Below are 16908 nucleotides of genomic sequence, written 5' to 3' on the forward strand. Positions count from 1 at the left end.
CTGCCAGACAGGGCACCCAGGAAACAGAGCAGCTCCAACAGCAAAGCATGAGGGCTCCTCCTCATGGGAGGAAGGGTTCCTGGCCCTGTTGGGACCTGCAGGTGGCCACAGGGTCCATCAAGAACATCCCATTGAGGACCTGTAGAACACAGGGCTCACCAAAAGTTCCAGGCTGCTCTGAGGAAGGGCTGCTGCAGCAGCCAGGTATCTCCCAAGGCCTGTCCCTCTCCTTTGCTGGTCCCTGATGCTCCTGAACCTTGCAGGCACCTCTGCCAGGCCCCACGGGGCTGGTCAGTGCTCCAACACTGCCCATGGGCATTCCTTCATGTTCTCATGTGCTTGGACAAGTTATTTCACTTGTGAAGACAACACCCACTCCTTCACGTCCACACCCTGAGCTGCACACACCCGTCTTTGCCAATAATTAGTTATTTACATACACCTTGAGAATTTGGAGCAGATGAAAAGCATCCCCGGCCTACAGAAGCCAGGGCTGCTGCAGATAAAAGCTGTTGCACAACAAGGGTTTGCAGCAGCTCAGGTGTGGAACCCCACCTGGGCCCCACAGGGCTGGGGGCGGGAGAGGGGCTCCAGTCCAGCCAGCAGCTGGTTCTTTGTAAGAAATAAAAGCTTGTGTGCTTATTTTCCTCTGGCTTGAGATGGAGAACAGCTGATGAAAGATCTGAACCAAACACTGGCACTACCTTAAAAGACAAGAACAGACCACTGTGAGTTTAAAAAAAAACCAAACATGTTGGATTTTATTCTTTTAAGACCATTAAAAAAAAAAAAGATTTAAAAAACACCATCTGATAGACCCACTGCTCTGCAAATACACATCAGTTCATTGAAAGATCATGTGTTCCCTCAGTTGTTAAGTCAAGAAGTGGCCCATGGCTGCTGCCACAATTCAGTGTATTTATCTGTGGGGTTTTGCTTATACAGGGCAAATTATGGCCTTTTCAGTACATTTGTAGAGTCTCCAGAGGTTCTGAAAGCTCATGACAAGCAAAACTACTTTTTTACCATTTGTGCCATATCAGTGACTGTCTGCTCAGAGAAGATGTGCGTGTCTAAACGCTCTCCTGCTCTGTTCTGTGCCAGGTCTCTGGCTGAGGCCACACCAGGGTCTCTTGGTAGCAAATAAAGGAGTTAACTAGGAAAGAAAAGCAAAGGCTTGTTGAAAAGAATCCTGCACCACAGAAGAAAAATCCCTCATGATGTGTCATTTCCTGCAAGACTACACTGAGCCCTTTGGAACTGGATCTCCTGACATGCCACACACAGACCGTGAGCAAGTTTCCACCACAGCAGAGCAGATACTCTAGAAAAACAAGTTACACCAAAAACCCCCAAAACCCCAGACTTTCAGACTCACTCTGGAGCTGTTCCTGAGGATTGAGAGCTTTCTTTAAGAGCATGGACTGGGGAGGCTGCAGCAGAAATTGCCCTTGTTGATAGGCAGAGCTGTAGCTGTGGGACACAGGGGACTTTTGGAGTTGTTAGGTAAGGAGAGGCTCCAGGAGACACCCTGGGGAGACATAAAGTCTTTGCTCCATTGTAAGAAGAGATCTGAATGTTTCAGTTACAGTCCAGCCTCTCCAGAAAGCCAGTGCCCCTGCCAGGAGCAGGTCCCTCATGCAGTCAGGCCAGGATTGCAGCACAGGGGAGACACCTGTGCCACAAAGGGGCAGGAAGGGCCTTTGGGGAAAAGTGCCAGTGTGTCCATGGCACCAGAAGAAAGGGAAAAGGCCTGATTTCTCACAGAAACCAAAACCAGTGGTTTCTACTCTTTCTAGGGAAGAAATACAAATGATACAAGGACCTCTCCACACTGTAACAGCTGTGTTTAGACACATGAGGTTCCTTTTCTGCCTGCTGCAGGACACCCTGTACCTCTCCAGGCCCCTTCACCTTGCTATGCTGATAACCTGGCGTGTCACTAAGCCCTGGCATCCTTGGAGACAAGTGACAGAGGCAGGGAAGGTACAACAGCCGCAGAGCACGCTCTGAAATCAAACAGTACTTCATTACAGAGACACAGGAACTGAGTCAGTGATTATTCTTTCTTCTCGCCCTCCTCGGCGATGGGGTCTGCGGGCGGCTCCTCCACGGTGGCGCTGTTGCTCTCCGAGCCGGTGTTGCTGTCGCTGGTTCCCTCCTCAGCTGTGCTGTCCACCCCTTCCTGCCCGCTCTCCTTGTCCTCTGGGGTGGAGGTTCCTTCTTCACCGTTCTGCTGGTTGTCTGTGCTCTCTTCTGGGTGAGGCTCTTCTGGAAAAAATGTATTTCTAAGTGTCATTTACATGTCAATATTTATTTAGATTGTGCAATTAGGATTTAGGAAGAAACAGAAGCTGTAACAAATCCGAGTATTCCGTAGCAGTCACCTAGAACATGCAGGGACAGGCACAACTCAGGGATCTTTCAGTGCTGAGGACATATATGGTCCTGCCACACATCCTGATGTCAGCCACAGCTGCCTGACCTCAGAATTCCAGCCATAAGAGAGCCATGCTCCTTGTTAAAGCAGAAGCACTGGAATTCAAACTCCTTGGCCCCTCTTTCCTTATGCTCCTGCTGTTGCAGCAGGGACTCACTGATGCACTAGTCACTGGGACTCCTGAATCCAGCAGCATTTCTTATTGCCACTGTCCAGAGCATAAAGCAGCTGGAAAATTTGCCTGAGAGCTGCATAGGAAGCACTGCTGTTGCATCATTCTGGCTGGACACTGACACTGGGAAAAGGAAACACTCTCAGCTACTCCCAGTTAAGCAGTCTAACTTCAGGTTTATTATTTTTTCCCCTGGGTACATCACACATAAAGCATGACATGGGGCTCTGTGGGATCTTATCTTCTCTTTTAAAAACAAGTAATTTAATGAGAAGCAAGCAAATGCCTGTGTTCACCAAGATGTAGTGAACTGCTCTCCTCAGAGACCCTTTAATGCTGATCCTTGGAGGGCTCTGCAGATGTTCAGATGCAGTTACCTGTCTCCATTGGAGTGCTCTCCTCTTCTTTCTTCTCCTCCCCCTTGCTGGCTGCCTGCTCCTCCTCAGCTGCCAGGCTGTTCTGACTGCGCTCAGCTTGCTCAGCTGCTTCCTTTTCCCTTTCCTCCTGTCTCTTGCGAGCCTGTTCCTCAGCTTGAGCAATTTCAGCTGCAATTTTTTCCATATCCACTTCCACCTTCAAACTGCATAACTAGTAATTAAAAACAAAGCAAAACAAAGGAAAACTTTAGCTCTTTTACTACTGCAGTTACACTGAAAAATAAATAATCAGTAAACTCCAATGATGACTTCATTATTTCTACACACTGCACAGAACTTTTGATTTTACAAAGTTTATACTGGAAGTAACTAGGAAGGGAGATACAGGCATATTAAGAAAAAACAGGGGAGAGGGAATAAATAAACAACCTAAAACTTGTTATTTGAGTGCAGCCAAGGAGAGCAGTGTGCCCTCCACAGTGGCTTCAGGCCACCTTCCTCCAGCTGCTCTGAGTGAATTCACCCAGCCCAGCCTGGAGGCACTTCTAAACTGTACTGGCCCTAAAGGTCACTGAAGGAGCAGGAAATCATCCTGTGCTTTTTACCACCCATGCCAGGGCACTGCCCCAGCAGCTGGGCAATTGCTCAGAACTGAACAGAGAACTGAAGCACTTGTACCACTGTGGAACCAGCAGCTTCCTCAGAGTAAGTGAGAAAAATGAGCTGTACCCTTTTAAGCTCGTTGTTGAAAGAGTCTGTGCTTTCCAAAAACTTCCTCTTCTTTTCCTGGTGACGCTCCTCAATTTGCAGCAGCTCAGCTTCGAGCTTACGCTGGAAGTGAAACAAAAGCAAGAACCTCATTGTGCAGTCACCTAAAAACTGGGCAGAGGTACAGCTAAGCATACAAATTTTCATATGGGTTTATTTTTAAATACTGGTCTAATATGTAAACATCCTTCTGCCTGCCTCTGATACCCATTAGCTCAGAAGTTCATAGTGAAAAGTAGGAACAGTACATGGGTCTGTGCAGCAGTTTAAGCATACTGTAAATGAAACATTGTGCACCTGAAGTGAAGCTTCCTGCATCAAATCTGCACATTTTCTTTCCTATTCTGCTCCCCCCAGGTCTGTGTATACATATCCCACAGGTCTGTATATACACAGCTCACAGGTACAGACACACCACACATCAATTGCAGTCTCTAACACAGAAAGACCACAATTCACAGGAAAGAAGGACAACCACCCCCTCCACCCTCTAAATCTTCTGTAATTTAAAAAACCCCAACAAATCTCTACCTAATTCTGGTTTTGCTTCACCCCTACATACACTGACCATGCTGAAAGGGTTCTTTTGGTAACATGAGTGTTTGGAAAAACACAGGCATGTGCCCAATGCTGGGTTAAACATGCAGGTGTGACTGCACCATATATTTTGTATAAATTTAACTTTCAGTGAAAAATGTTAGAATAGGGACAATTTACTTCAAAAAAAGAATCATTACAAACAAGATGAGTCGTCAGGTACCCGAAATCACAACACTATCAGTACTAATTAATCAGCAGACTTTAAAAACTGCATACAGGAGGTTGTGTGTAATAATGAAGAACTATGGAACTAACTCTTAGGACAAAACACAAAGAACAAAACAGCACAGAAGGCGAAGTCTCAAGTTCTGTAGCACCCAAGAAATCCCAGGGATTAGCTCCTGGAGCACACAGAACATTGACACCCAGCAAGAACAGTCATGTAGGTGATTGAATGATCCAAAGAACTGGAGTCCAGCCCAACCCCACCACCTTTTAGCTGCATCTACATCCTTTCCTTTTACCTGATGAACCATCAGGGACTGAACCTGGCGTTTCAGGACTTGCATTCTGGCTGTGGTGACCACGGAGCGGACGTCGGGCACCACGCTCTCGCTCAGGATCTCGCTGATGAGCCGGTGGTTCCTCTGGAACCGAGCTGTGGCCGTGTGCTTCATGGAGAACCCATCGTCGTAATCTGCAACAGGAGTTGGAGGGGAAACTGCTTTGATCCCACAGAGTGAGAGCTGAGCCCAATGTACCCACATTATCCACTCTATACCCACTCACAAAAACTAAAATATGAGCCATAGCAGCAGCAGTTGTCATGTCACAAAGTTCACAGTAACACACACAGAGCATCAGGGAATTTCAAAACGAGACAAAATGTGGCCAGGGCAGCATTCACCTGGCACAGCTCTAACAGCTGATTTCACATGCACTTCCCACAGCTGCAATTGGGACTGACCTAGTTATTCACTCTGTTGCTTTCCACACTTCCACAGTAAGAGGGACTATTAATACACCAAATAAAAGACCATTCCTGATTAATCATGTTTCCAGAACAAAATGCCACCAGGATAGTGACTCCTCTATAAATAACTTTTGTAGCACAGATCAAAACTACTTATTTTTTAAAATACTGAGGACTGAAAGCATGAAGCAGTGAGACACATTTACTCATCACTGAAACTTCAGTCATGTATTAAAAGAATTTGATTATTTATTAGTAAGTGCATCTCTCTAAAGAGAAACCAGTTAAACAACAAGTATGAATTATCTCCCAGAACAATGCCACATAGAAAAGTCCAGAGGTCGAATTTTGCTTTACATTAAGTATTCCTACTGGAGATGACTATCCCAGCTATTCACAGAAATCTTAAGAAGTTGAAGACCATGCCAGGAGATATTACCAAAGAAGAGAACTAGTTAAATGAAAGTTTATTTCCAAGTGTATATTGTATCTCACTTAGGTATCTGATTAAACAAAGCAAAAAAAAGAGGTAATGGCTGATTCTGCCCAAGTCTACTTTGCACTGGTGGCACAGAACAGAATCTCAAGTCCCCAGGTTCCAGTTATTCCAGCATGAAACGTATTTACATAAATGTTGCAATTACCTCACACGGGGGAAAGTGCTGTTTGCTATGAGATTTATCTCAGGGGTGTGCTTTCACAAGGGGGAAGGAAAAAAAAGGGTGTAACTGAGCACATTTTTCACCCTCAGGTTTCAACAAGTATTTGGTGATGCATTTAAATGCAGCCATGAGGTGTGTGAGGCTGACTTTTCCCACTGGGTGGGGTGCATTTCCTTGCAGTCAAATAAACTTTCAGAATTTTCTCATCAACTTGTCAGCAGCAAGGGCACCTCACTCACCAAACAATCTCAAATGACAGTTGTTGAACACATTCAAAGTTCAGGTGCTCTTAATCACACCAGAACTCTGCCAGTCAGATTTATGTGCTTCTGGTAATAAAGCACAACATTCCATCCAAGCCGGATTAAATCAGGCATCTAAGCCTTTTCTAAAGCATGTGCTAAAGCCATTATGGAGCAGTAAGCAGACTGATCTGGTTTGAACTATTAAGCATTACTTCACACTTAATTAAGAAGGGTTGGAATAACTTTTGCCACGGGTGCCACCTTACTTTTGGGAACCAAGTCAGCTGTACGGAATAGAACGTGGTAATGGAAATTGGCATGGAAGCACCAAAGCAGAAACGAAGCCACACGAAGCGCTGCAGAAAGTGAACACAGGTGGTTTTCTGTATCTCCATGCCATGGGTGTCCCACTGGGAGTGCACAGCAGCTCCTTACCATCGGGATCCTCCGCGGGCTGGATGCTCATGTAGGGCTCCCCCTTCTCCATGCGCGACTGCCGCTGCCGGCTCTCCTCTTCCAGCGCCGCCTCGGCGCGGCTCTTGGCGTTGATGTAGGCCAGGTAGGCAGGGGAGTTGTGGTAGGCCTTCATGGACTCGTTGTACTCGATCTGCAAGGTGACCAACACGGTTTGATTGCACCACTGGGTGATTCCCACCCGGCCACAACTGCGCTCTGTGTAACGCACAGCGCCGTTACACAGACAAAGCTGAATCTGCATCGTCTGGCTGAGATACAAATGATCAGATTCTCTCAGTCCTTCTTTTTTACAAATTGGAACTTCTATAGTCATTTGTGTTTTAAAAACACAGCTGGTTCTTAGGTCCTTTTAGTATTATGATAGCTTTGTTTTCTGAGATTTCAAATTCACACACCTCAGAACATTTAAGATCAAGTTCTGGTAAGATGAAATATTCACAAAATATTCTTAGTAATTCTCTGGAGTTCTAACTAAATCTGTGATTCTGATTTCTTCTCTTTCCTTATGCCAGTATGTCATGAACCACTTTCCAAAATCATTTAAGATTTGTTCATTCTTTGACCCATCCCTGTTCTGGGATGGCACAGAAAGCTGCAGCCAGACTCCTGTCTCCTCCTGGCAGCAGGACAGCAGCACTATTTTCACTTTCTTTGAAATACCTTTTCTCTTTGAATTGCTTTCTTTAATCTCATTTTTAAGATTTTGTACAGTGATTTGAGATACTTCTGATCAAAAAATGGATATAATCTATGATATTGATAAAGGTACCTAAAACGCTTGTAAATGATCAGGACCAGGATCCTTCTGCCTTGGCACAACAGAAACCAGCTGGCCCCTGCCCCAAGGAGCTTACAATCTAAACATCATTACCAAGGTAAAAATAGAATTCCTGGATTATTTTTTTTTCTCAGCTAAGAGCACTGAGTTTTGCAGTACTTCTCTATTGCCTTGGAATAAAACCAGCTGAGATTTGACCAGGTAGCCAGAGGCTCAGGTGCCTGCCAGGTGTAAGCACAACACATCAGCTGGACAATTCTCCCTTTGTACCTGAGAATCACAACAACAGTCTTGTACAGGTGCTCAACACTTACCAGCCTAGACACGAGGCAGCTGTCATCTCTTGTCATTAAGATCAATAAAACCAAAACAAAAGCACAAGAAAACCCTACAAGTGGTAGCATTTTCTATTAAGAAACAAAACATTAATGCCACAGCGTGGAGTTCCACCAGGAAAACCAAACCCCACGTGACTGGAAGTCTCTTAGGAACATGTTCATGACAACAGCAGTAGTTGCAGAGCACCAGTTTTGAAAGAGGATTTTGGTGTTGAGACAATCTTTTCAATACTGATGTTGTACAATCAAATCCATTCATTACACAGTTAAAATCGACACTCAATTATAAATACTTCATTTTGAATTAGGTCTAAAAACTGACCAGTCACAGTTGATGCACAGTTATTTAAAAAAATCTAAGAGACGTGTCAGGACAAACTTCCATTTAAGTTACATACAGGGCTCTCGTGAATGCCTCAAACACCCCTGCATGGGGAAGATGAATTTTTCTTCTCAGACCAGTTCCTAGAAGAATCAGCTGTAATAAACATCCCAGATTTCTTCCATTTACCTTTTCAGCTTCATATTCATTCAAATACTCTTGCTTCTCTTCATCAGTGAGATCTCGCCACATTCCTCCAATAATCTTGCCAATTTCCCATAACTTCAAATCAGGATTGGACGCCTTCACTTGGTCCCAGACCTTAACAGAAACAGCTGGAGCTTTACTAATGATATCTAAATACTTCCAAATTAAACATTTTATATTGTCATCTCAGTGTTCTTTCTGGAATCACCATGAAAAACAGGATAAAGTTAGGAATGAGTCTGGCTAAGCTATCTGGATTATTTTCTGGGGCAGGAAGTCAGTAGGAAGCCAGCTACTGAACCAGGCAATTGCTGAGTGGCTTTGGTCTCATGGGAATATTGCCTTTAACCCTCTCAATTCTCTTCTTAAATGAACATCGCTGCATCTCGGGGAAAAAAATGCTACTGAGTAAACACATCCAGCAGTAGATTATGACAAAGAGACTGAGCTTTTCAGATCAGAATGTAACATTTCACAATATTTCAGTCTTGCTGATCAATCTGAGTTCCAACAAGTTCTGACTCCACCAAAAAGGTTCCTAACTTTATAGGGAAAAAAAAAGGAGAGCTGCCAGTGTAATTTCTTGCTGCACCACTTGACTTTTTTTTTTTTTTTGTGTGTGTGTTGATGTTTTTTGGCCTAAGACAGACATGCTGGTAAAGATACTTTACCAGAAGTGGAAGAAATTCCTTCTGGCTCACCTGCTTCAGCCAGGCTGCCATGCCCTCCCCATGCCCCATCAGATTCCAGACTCCACAAGAGTCTCTCTCCTACTTTCTGTCAAACAGTTCACAGAATAGCGAAGCAAACGTTGCCACGGGCTAGGGTGGTGAAGGAGAACATGCAAAGTCCACTCATTGCTACTCTTCAGTCCAGCTACAGCACTGCACCAAGCCCAGAAAACGCAAGGAATACTTCCTTTATATAAAAAAGTTCTGTCAGTAAGTCACAGGAACTTCTGAATGTGGCGGGGTGGATCCTTGTCAGCAGACAGTGGTAGGAATTAGCATTTTAGCAATTTTCCCCCCAGAAATTGGCAACTGTGTGACCAGACTACTGCTGCCTTTGTTCTGCAGGGCAGACTCTGTACTTTACATCCCCTTAAGAGAGCGCAGGCTGTTAGGAGTCAACGTTTAGAAGCTGAAACTAAGATCATAGCAATTAATTGTTAGCACAAACGAACACTGACTTTATTACTGATGGACATTGTAATACCCACCTTCCGGCTGTACCTCATGTAGGGCATCAGGGGCTTGTCTGGGGGTTTGGGGGGCTTTGGGATGGTAATACCAGAGGAAGCCTATAAAAGAACCGGATAAATCCATTCGTTAATGGGATCGCTGAGCAGTTTCTACACGCACTCGTTTTGGAAAACACTTGTGCATCCACACACCCCCACCAAGAGAAGCAAACATCACCAGAAAAATTACCCAGGCTGTAAGTGAACAAGCACTAGCTAGAGTTGGTCCTCAGAGGAATAATTTCCAATGTAAGTTTGTCCTTTCCTCTGTAAGTTTACAGAGCAGTAACTAGATATATCCTCAAAAGGGCTCCATGTCCTTAAAACTGAACTACATAGCTTAGGAACTGACAAGGAAACACTAATCCCAGCAGGTTGTTTTTTCTCACTTCTGATGACTAATTTATTTTATCTGTTTTGACAAATTTAATGTTGCTATTGTACAGGTTTAAAAAGATATGAAGAAAGGTTAAAAACATTAAATTAGAGACACTATCAAATAATTTTAGTAATTATTTTTCTGTAAAATTTGTCAGTGGTAATTTGGAGCCAATTAACTGACTCTTTATAAAAAGAAAACAATTCTATGCAGCTAAAAGGTAAATATGTGTTCTACTTGTAGCCAAGCTCTAATGAATTGTCCCAATTAGCCTGGAACATGCTCCTGTGCTCTGTCTTCCTTTGGCTTATTCTGCCAGACACAAAGCTGGCAGCACACGAAAGGCTGCTGAGCTTTAATGCTGCTGGGTCTCCTTGCATCCCTTCAAGCCACAGAACATCTGACAGGGCTTGCTCCTAAAGCAGTGCAATGACATCACAGCCCCTGTCAACTGCAGGGTCTGAAACCCTCCACTCTTCCAGCACTTCCACATGCCAGGAGTTTTATTAAGTGGGAGTATTTACATGAAAATATAAAGCAGGTTCAAGATCTTTCAGGGCTGTGGCCTGTAGATCAATACTTGGGTGTAGCCCAGAAGGCTCAGTTCAATACTGTTTTCCTCCTGATAAGTTTCTTTTTTTTTGTTTGTTTGTTTGCTGAATTTATGGAGCTCTATGAACAATGCATACAGAACTGTGTATAAATAATGTGCATGAGGTATATGCATTACCAAAATGTATACATAGATACACATACAGATGGGTTGGAAAAACATTAACGGAAACTGTTTAATGCTTTTAAATTAAGAGGGATTTAAAGACACCATCCATATACTGGATATGCATGGCAGAGCAGGCTGTGTATGCTTGTGACATACAGAAACAATGGAAGTTCTCAGACAAAACCTGACTTAGTCTTGGATAAAGAAAGTATCCATTTGAACAGTCAATTCCAGCTTGTAGGGGAAGATCCTTTCTGTAAATGCTTTAACAAATTGGATGAACTTCATTTGAAAGAAGGTTTATATGAGAGGCATAAAAAAGACTACACTTTCAAAAAGCACCATGTACTTGGTCCTTGAGAAATCTTTGTATCACCTTCCAAACTGATCAGAAGTTTTGAGGTACAAAGTTCTACATGGAGAAACCTTAAAGTTGTAAGATATTTAAGAAAGTATCAGGGATTTACTCTGTTTCTGTTGTGTTAACAGTGTTATATTTCCACTGTCTATTTTTGTTTCCTAACTGCATACAATGCTAGGACTTGATTCATGTTTGAAAGAAGCTGTCACCTCCCTCATCACTTGTCTCCATCTCACTTTGTTTACTCCATGAAAAATGAATGTAACATCCATTTCCCACACACTGACACATATATGAGCTGAAGCTATTTTATTATCAACATCACACTTTTGTTGAAAAAATAATGACTGAACTTGGGACTGTGCAGTAATTACCAGACTAAGACTAGAAAGAAAAATAAAGGGCTGTACCTCTTGCATGGCTCAACAGGATGATGCAACGACTATCAACGATCTCCAGCTTGCAAAATGTTCTTCCTTATTTCTGTACCAATGAACCTCAGCAAAAAGAGCAGTTCCCTCCCTCCAAAAATTCATACCCAGCTACAGAAGCTTTTCCTATGCATGCAGTGGTCACTGAAGACCAAAGTCTGTCTTTTTGGATGTCTGCATCATATACCATTACCAGTTGAGTAAAAACCCATTTTCCTGCAAAAGGTTTCAGAGTGAAGGGGAAGGGGAGGAAAGTGAGGAATAAGAAGTTGGTTTTGGTTTTTTTTATAAAGAAGTGGCAGCAGCCAAGACTCCGAAGAACCTAACCCTAAAGCCATTTCTGGTCAGCTCCTGGTGTTTGCTGGAGGATGTAATAGTTGATTCTCCTACCGTGACCCGGCTGTTGGTGCCCGGGTTCCCTCCCAGCCTGTAGTTGTTGTAGGCCAGATGGCTGTATGGATTGTATCCCACAAACCCTGGGGTGCTGGGCATTTGCTGATGGAAACAAATGAGACAAAAACACGAATGAGAAATGAGCTCAAACGAGGAGAACACAGAAATGAAAATGAACTGCAATATGGCATGCAAAAGCAACCAGAATTCAAACAAGTAATGAGGTGTAGCAGTTGGTGTCTTCCCAACACACACAACTTACTCCAGTATAAACCTAGTAAGGAAACAGGACTTTTAAGCAAATGTGTCACTACAAATTTCTGTCTGAAAATTGGTGATTTTATTTCTATTAACTGTGGAACTCATTTAAACAAGTACGCTGTAAATTCAGGTCATGGCTAATGAGAGTTTTCCAACATAAGCCACCAAGGAATTCAGAAGACTCTTGTCTCCCTAGGGTGAAAGTTGGGCAACACAGCACCCAGTGATGGGGCAGAAATCCCCAGTACCCACATTTATTTCACCAATGAAAATCCCTGCCTGCTTTTCTTCCCAGAATTCTGCCTTCCCAACAAATAGAGCAGGGGAGGAAATCTCTCAAAGCACCATTTGTGCTCCACTGCCAGTGGCTGAAGACAATTCCCAGAGACATCTCTCTGTTATGAGGCAGGCTGTAGACTGACAGAGCTGAGGAACTCTACATCTGCAGTAAGACCTGTAAGTTAAAAACTTTAAACTAGTCTGAACAGATCACCAAATCCAAGATAATTCAGAAATTAATCAATACATCTTCATTCATTCATGAAAGTGGATTGATTTGTTCTCACCTCAGTCACACGGAAAAAAAAAAATCTTGTTTCTTTTCATTCCCTTCTCACTTAGCAATGGACATTCAAGTTTCATCAGGTTACCTGTATTCCCCTCCTCAAATAAATTTCTTTTTTCCATTATCCCCCCTCTTTTCCAGTCAGATTTTGTTGGAAAAAAAGATCAATTCCATGAGGATTCACAAGAGCCTGGAGTGTTTCTGGACACTTAAACGTCATTCCCACAGTGTCCCACTCTCCAGCAGCCCTAATAAACATTCCAAGAAGTCTTTCAGGGATTCACTGAATGGACTTGTTCCAGATTACAGTTATACAAATTTGACAAGCAGGTTCAGGACTCTTAAGAACCAAAGTATGACACATACAAACACTGAACAGAAGTGTTTTAGGAGCTGACTAAAGTAACTAGGAAGGTTTCAAGTCAATGCAGACACACTGCAGGAGTTTATTTCTAAACACACAAGTGCAGAGGAAAATTATCCTTTAACAGTCAGTCTTCAACAGAGGTTTTATTGCCAAGCTTTGTAACTCAGTCCCAGCAGCTGATGTGCTCATCTGTATGCCTGGGCTCATGACATACACATTCACTACTTGATAAGGCACTGTTTTAGTACAGTTTTTTGTATTACCAGAACAACAGGCTTTGAATATGTAGACTACACCTCTTCAATAAAACCAGGTGACAATTGTAATCTCCGTCTGCTTAATTCTTTATTTCTGCAAGACAGGATTTAAATGTTACCAGGAACTACCTTGCATCACATGGAGGATTTTTATTTCAGGTACAGTACTGCAGTTTTGAGAATTACTGGGATTTTGTTGACTGCAGCACCTGGAACTGGCTGTGGAAGAACAAGCAAGGTTATTTGGCTACTTTGTGACTTGCATTAACAGAGCATAGACAGTCACGTGAAGGACTGTATAAAAGATAATACAAAATTGTAAAACAGGAAATGTATGTCACTGGTTGCAGTCCTGGCATGTGCTTCGTGTATCCTTCTGAAGGACTGTACCACATCAACATGAACCATTAAACATCTGTATCCATGCTATATCCCAAAGGAACCCCATGGGTATGCACAGCTCTCGATGCAGGAATCCAGGGGTCAGGATCCATCATGTTCCTTCTAACAGATCTAGTTTGCTGTGTGCAAAATGAAAACTCTGAGCAAACTATGAAAATCAAGTTTATTTATGTAAACTTATAAAAGCATAACTTGTATTTATGTATTATGTGATTGTCAAGCCTCTTCCTGTAAAGTATGGCACAAAAAATTGGCAGGATCACATTCCTTTTAACTCCCATCCTGCAGAGATCAAGGACACACTACTGGGTAAGTTTTCCAACTCACTTTGGTTAAAAAAAATTCACTAGAGCATCTTTGCTCAATCTTCTGTACAAAGGATTTGTTTTAAAACCCAAACTATCCATAAATGTGACCAAAGATGTGCATTTACTTTCAAACAGTTCCTGCCCCCAGCACCTTTGTACATCCAGGAATGTCACTGGGCAGGATTCAAAGCTCCTGTTCATGTTTCCCTCAGTGTCAGGGCACGTCACTTTACTAGAAAGTAAAATATTTCCCAAGCCCTCGACTCCAAAATACCAGTGATTTCAAGGAATGCAAGACTGGCATCAGTAGAGTTTGATTATTCTGACCCAATATGACAGGATGTTTCATAATCCTGCATTCCACTCAAATGCAACAACAAAAAAAAGCAGCTCAGTACAACTGAGATGTGGAAAAATTCACTGTCTGCCCGTAATTTGGGCACAGGCTGAGCAGGACATTTTATAATCAAATATATCAGTTGATTTTAACTATTCCAGTACTGCTGCAACCCACTGGGAGTCATTTGAGACAAGTGGCTGCTCACAGAAAATTCAGGGTCTGCAGTATCCAGCCTTAAAGGCAAAATAAGTTTATTCAGCTTCTCTTTCCTAAACTTCCCCCAAAAGAATTATATTAATTTTAACAATTCACATGACATTAATATTGTGTTTCCCATATAGGAAGGTGATGCAACTCCATAATTATTGTTCTGGGAAGTTACTAAAGGCTCTGTGTTAATGAGAAAAATCACTATACTTACGGTTGCAGGAGCTGGGGTAGGAGGTGGGGCATAAGATGGCCTTTCTGTTAAGACAGAAATGCAAGCACATTTTTTTTTTTCTCGAAAATCTGAATGAATTTTTAAGGCATCTGCTATGGCAAATAGTTTTAAATGATTTTACAAAACCAAGAAAATTCTACTCTGAAAAACTTTGTGTTTTGTCACTTAACAGCAAAAAGCAACACTAGAAAAAGGAAAGAAAGAAAAATTGAAATCTCCCCATTACTTTTGTCCCAGGCTTTTATTCAAGCACAAGATTGAAGAAAATAAAATTCATTTATATGCACACCAATTACATGGAGAGAAAGCAAAAATGCAGTCCAACAGGATTCATAAGCTGTGATATGTGGATTTCCTACAAAAACAATATGCCAGGAATCAGCCACAGCAGGATTTAAGGCCAAGAATTTAGTCACTACACTTGCTAATTTCTTTTAATGCCAGGAATAATGGCATCATCTCACAAACAGATTCTGTGGAACCAGATCTGTAAAACATCAAAGAAAAAGAAAGAAAAATCTTTAAAAAAAACTTACTTGACATTTTGATAGTCAAATTTTCAGCCACCTGACATTATATTTGTACTTCTGCAAGACAAAAGAAGATCACGCTAGTAAGTGTTGTGCCTTTCCCCCATCAGATATTCGAAGCTTCGACTGTTAATTGATACCAGTGATTACCAAAGTTTGTCAATTCTGGAATACAAACAAAAGCATTTCAGTAACCAAGGTGTTATGTCTTTGAAAAATTCATGGATTTTCCAAGGAATCTGGCCTTAAATAGCTGTGCAAGAGCACACAGGTTTAGGTCACGTTCATATGAAAGGGTCTAAACAAATATATTTTATCCTGTGAGGAATAAAAAGAACATATCCCATTATTTTACACGCATTGTTTCAGAAATCTGATATTAATACATAAATGACCAAATGATGTATTTCCTTTTTCAGGGTACATAAAACAACCACCGAGCCCCATGGCTGCGGTCTGACAGGCAAGGCTTAACCTTTTAGCACCGAAACCGGCAGCACGTCACACAGGGCTGTAACAAAGTGGATTTTCGGTTTTTTTTCTTCAAATCACACCACGGCAGCTGCAAGCTCCTTCAGAACCCCCACTAAAGACGCGCTCTGGGCTCGCACACGGGGCTGGTTCGGGGAGATCGAGCGGAGCCTGAGCGGGCCCAAGGCGGCCACCGGAGGTTCCCTTGGCCCCACCGCTCCCTCCCCGGGCCCGAGGGCCCTCCCGAGCCCCGCAGCGCTGCCGGAGAGGGGCCGGGGCCGTCCCGAGCCCCCCGGTCAGCCCTGCCGGGCCCCCCGGACTCACCCGCTCGGCGCGGCCGCGCTCCCTTTGTTCCCACGGGCCGGGGCGGCGGCGACGGCGCCTGCGCACTCCGCACTCCGCTCCGCACTTTCGCCACGCCGGTCCCAGCCCGCCGGTGACTCTCTGTTCACTATGGAGGGGGTCTGTTCGGCTACCCCGCGCCCCACCGAGGGGCAAGGGCCGTTCCCGCACCCTCCGGGACAATGACGATTCCAGAGGCCGTGGCGAATCTGCGGGATGCAACCCGAGCGCCGCGCGAGGGGCGGCCCCGCCCGCCATTAGCGGCACGGAGGCGCTGCCTCGTGGGGTGTCACGGGGGCTCTGCGACCCTCAGTGATCAACACCCGACTCGTCCCCTTCCCCCGCGCCGGGAATCCCGGTGCCCCGAATGCTGGCTGCCGGTGGCGAATCTGCGGCGCAGAAGGGGCGAGCAGGGAGGGGGAAAAGGCGCTGCGCTTTAGCGCCTTTTCCCCCTCACGGGCGGCGCGCGGCCCCTCAGGGGCGTTTGGCGCCTTTTTCCCCTCACGGGCTGTGGGCGGTCCCTGAAGCGCCTCAGTGCCCGGGCTGCTGTGAGGCGACGGAAAACGCTGCGGGGTCGTGTCCGAGCCCGAATAATATCCCATAAAAAGCAGCGATGGAGTCAGGTGAACCGTCCGTCAGTGCTGCCGAGTCCTGGTCTGCGCAGAGTGTGGTGCCGAAAGGGCTGTTTGGGATGGCAGCGCTTGCAGAGGCGGTTGAGTGGAGCAGGATGAGCTCTGAGGGCAGCGGGAAGGTGCCGCTGTGTGGGAGAATGTCAGAGGAAGGGGATGGCGTTAGAGAC

The 16908-nt window shown here is 44.1% G+C and overlaps 1 protein-coding gene across 5 annotated transcripts; it reads right to left on the reverse strand.

Annotated features, from left to right (window-relative positions):
* Nucleotides 1-729: 729 nt before the first annotated feature.
* SMARCE1 (SWI/SNF related BAF chromatin remodeling complex subunit E1) lies at nucleotides 730-16323 on the reverse strand. Of its 5 annotated transcripts, none has more exons than XM_005494392.4 (11): nucleotides 16092-16323; nucleotides 15303-15353; nucleotides 14746-14789; nucleotides 11822-11926; nucleotides 9519-9599; nucleotides 8282-8413; nucleotides 6613-6784; nucleotides 4822-4994; nucleotides 3719-3820; nucleotides 2990-3200; nucleotides 730-2268 (listed from the first exon to the last, which is right to left on the reverse strand). In XM_005494392.4, exons 2-11 carry the CDS (start codon nucleotides 15307-15309, stop codon nucleotides 2060-2062), a joined length of 1236 nt encoding a protein of 411 aa, XP_005494449.1. In that variant the 5' UTR covers nucleotides 15310-15353; nucleotides 16092-16323; the 3' UTR covers nucleotides 730-2059. The 5 variants fall into 5 exon arrangements, with proteins under 5 accessions (XP_005494449.1, XP_005494448.1, XP_005494451.1 ...); XM_005494391.4 differs by having other exon boundaries at nucleotides 730-2271; nucleotides 16092-16297; XM_005494394.4 differs by lacking the exon at nucleotides 8282-8413 and having other exon boundaries at nucleotides 730-2271; nucleotides 16092-16314.
* Nucleotides 16324-16908: the final 585 nt, after the last annotated feature.

Source organism: Zonotrichia albicollis, chromosome 23 (genome assembly GCF_047830755.1).
Source record: "Zonotrichia albicollis isolate bZonAlb1 chromosome 23, bZonAlb1.hap1, whole genome shotgun sequence".
NCBI classification, from domain to species: domain Eukaryota; kingdom Metazoa; phylum Chordata; class Aves; order Passeriformes; family Passerellidae; genus Zonotrichia; species Zonotrichia albicollis.

What these genes read in the sequence shown, in the direction of transcription:
- SMARCE1 (XM_005494391.4), bottom strand. An exon ending in ATGAATATGAAGCTGAAAAG is followed by an intron (nt 6,785 to 8,281) that starts GTAAATGGAAGA and finishes GTCACCTTGCAG; the next exon opens with ATCGAGTACAACGAGTCCAT. An exon ending in GCCCGCGGAGGATCCCGATG is followed by an intron (nt 4,995 to 6,612) that starts GTAAGGAGCTGC and finishes CTCCTGTTGCAG; the next exon opens with ATTACGACGATGGGTTCTCC.